At 45.4% G+C, this 788-nt stretch overlaps 1 protein-coding gene across 1 annotated transcript in view; it reads right to left on the reverse strand.

Moving 5' to 3' along the window:
- The window catches only part of LOC120068799 (histone-lysine N-methyltransferase, H3 lysine-79 specific-like), a gene marked incomplete at its 3' end in the record, with an annotated part of 20551 nt that extends 20228 nt beyond the window's left edge, over positions 1-323 (reverse strand). Inside the window, exon 1 of the mRNA XM_039020433.1 lies at positions 34-323. Within this exon, the coding sequence (XP_038876361.1) occupies positions 34-323 (290 nt within the window). The remainder of the gene's footprint in view (positions 1-33) is intronic.
- Between the last annotated feature and the right edge of the window lie 465 nt (positions 324-788).

The raw sequence follows: 788 nt of genomic DNA on the forward strand, positions 1-788 counted from the left end.
TTTTCTTTGGCCAACGCAAGGCAGGCTTCTTGCCTTTGTCTCTTCTCCCGCTCTTTGTGTTGCTCTTTCTTCTCGCGCTCTGCGAGTTCTTTGCCCTTCTTCTTATATAAGCGCCGCAAATTAGCTTCGTGCTTCTTTTCCTCTTCTCTTTCTTCTCTCTCAAACTCTTCTACAAACTGCTCGGAGGCTAGCAACAGACGCTGTTCCTCCTTGCGCCTCCGTATCCCTTCAAGTCTTGCAAGCTCATTATTACTGCGCATTTCTTCGTATTTCAGTCTTCTTCTTCTATTTCCTTCTGCTATAATGAGCTTACCCCTCTCCATTTTCTCCTTCTTCTCCTCCTCTTCTTTTCTTTTTCTTCCAATGCGATGATTAGTGTTTAAGGGTTAATAGTAGACCCTTGCGGCACATTCTCCCTACGACGCCACATCAGGGGGGTTCCTTCTCCTTCTTCTCCTTCATCAATCGCAACCATTTTCGTTGTTTCAGGTTGCGTCGGCTCCATCAACTGCCTTATTTCCCCCCTATCCTCCCTCACGGAGGTTGATTCTTCATCTTACTCCGGGCTCGCAGCCTTCTGCTTCTCTTCCTCTTCTTTTCTTAGGCGCCTTTCTTCATGTCGGCACATTTTTCTTTCTTCCTTCTCTTTCTTCTTCCTTTCCTTCTTGGCATCTTCATCTTCGTCATCATCCTTCTTCTCTTTGTTCTTTTTCTCCTTGTGATGATGTGAAGATTCAGCCTTTCCAGCCTGTCTCCCTTTGTTTTTCTTCTTCTTCTTTTTTCCCTTC

The sequence above is a fragment of the Benincasa hispida genome, unplaced genomic scaffold (assembly GCF_009727055.1).
Source record: "Benincasa hispida cultivar B227 unplaced genomic scaffold, ASM972705v1 Contig1027, whole genome shotgun sequence".
Taxonomy (NCBI): domain Eukaryota; kingdom Viridiplantae; phylum Streptophyta; class Magnoliopsida; order Cucurbitales; family Cucurbitaceae; genus Benincasa; species Benincasa hispida.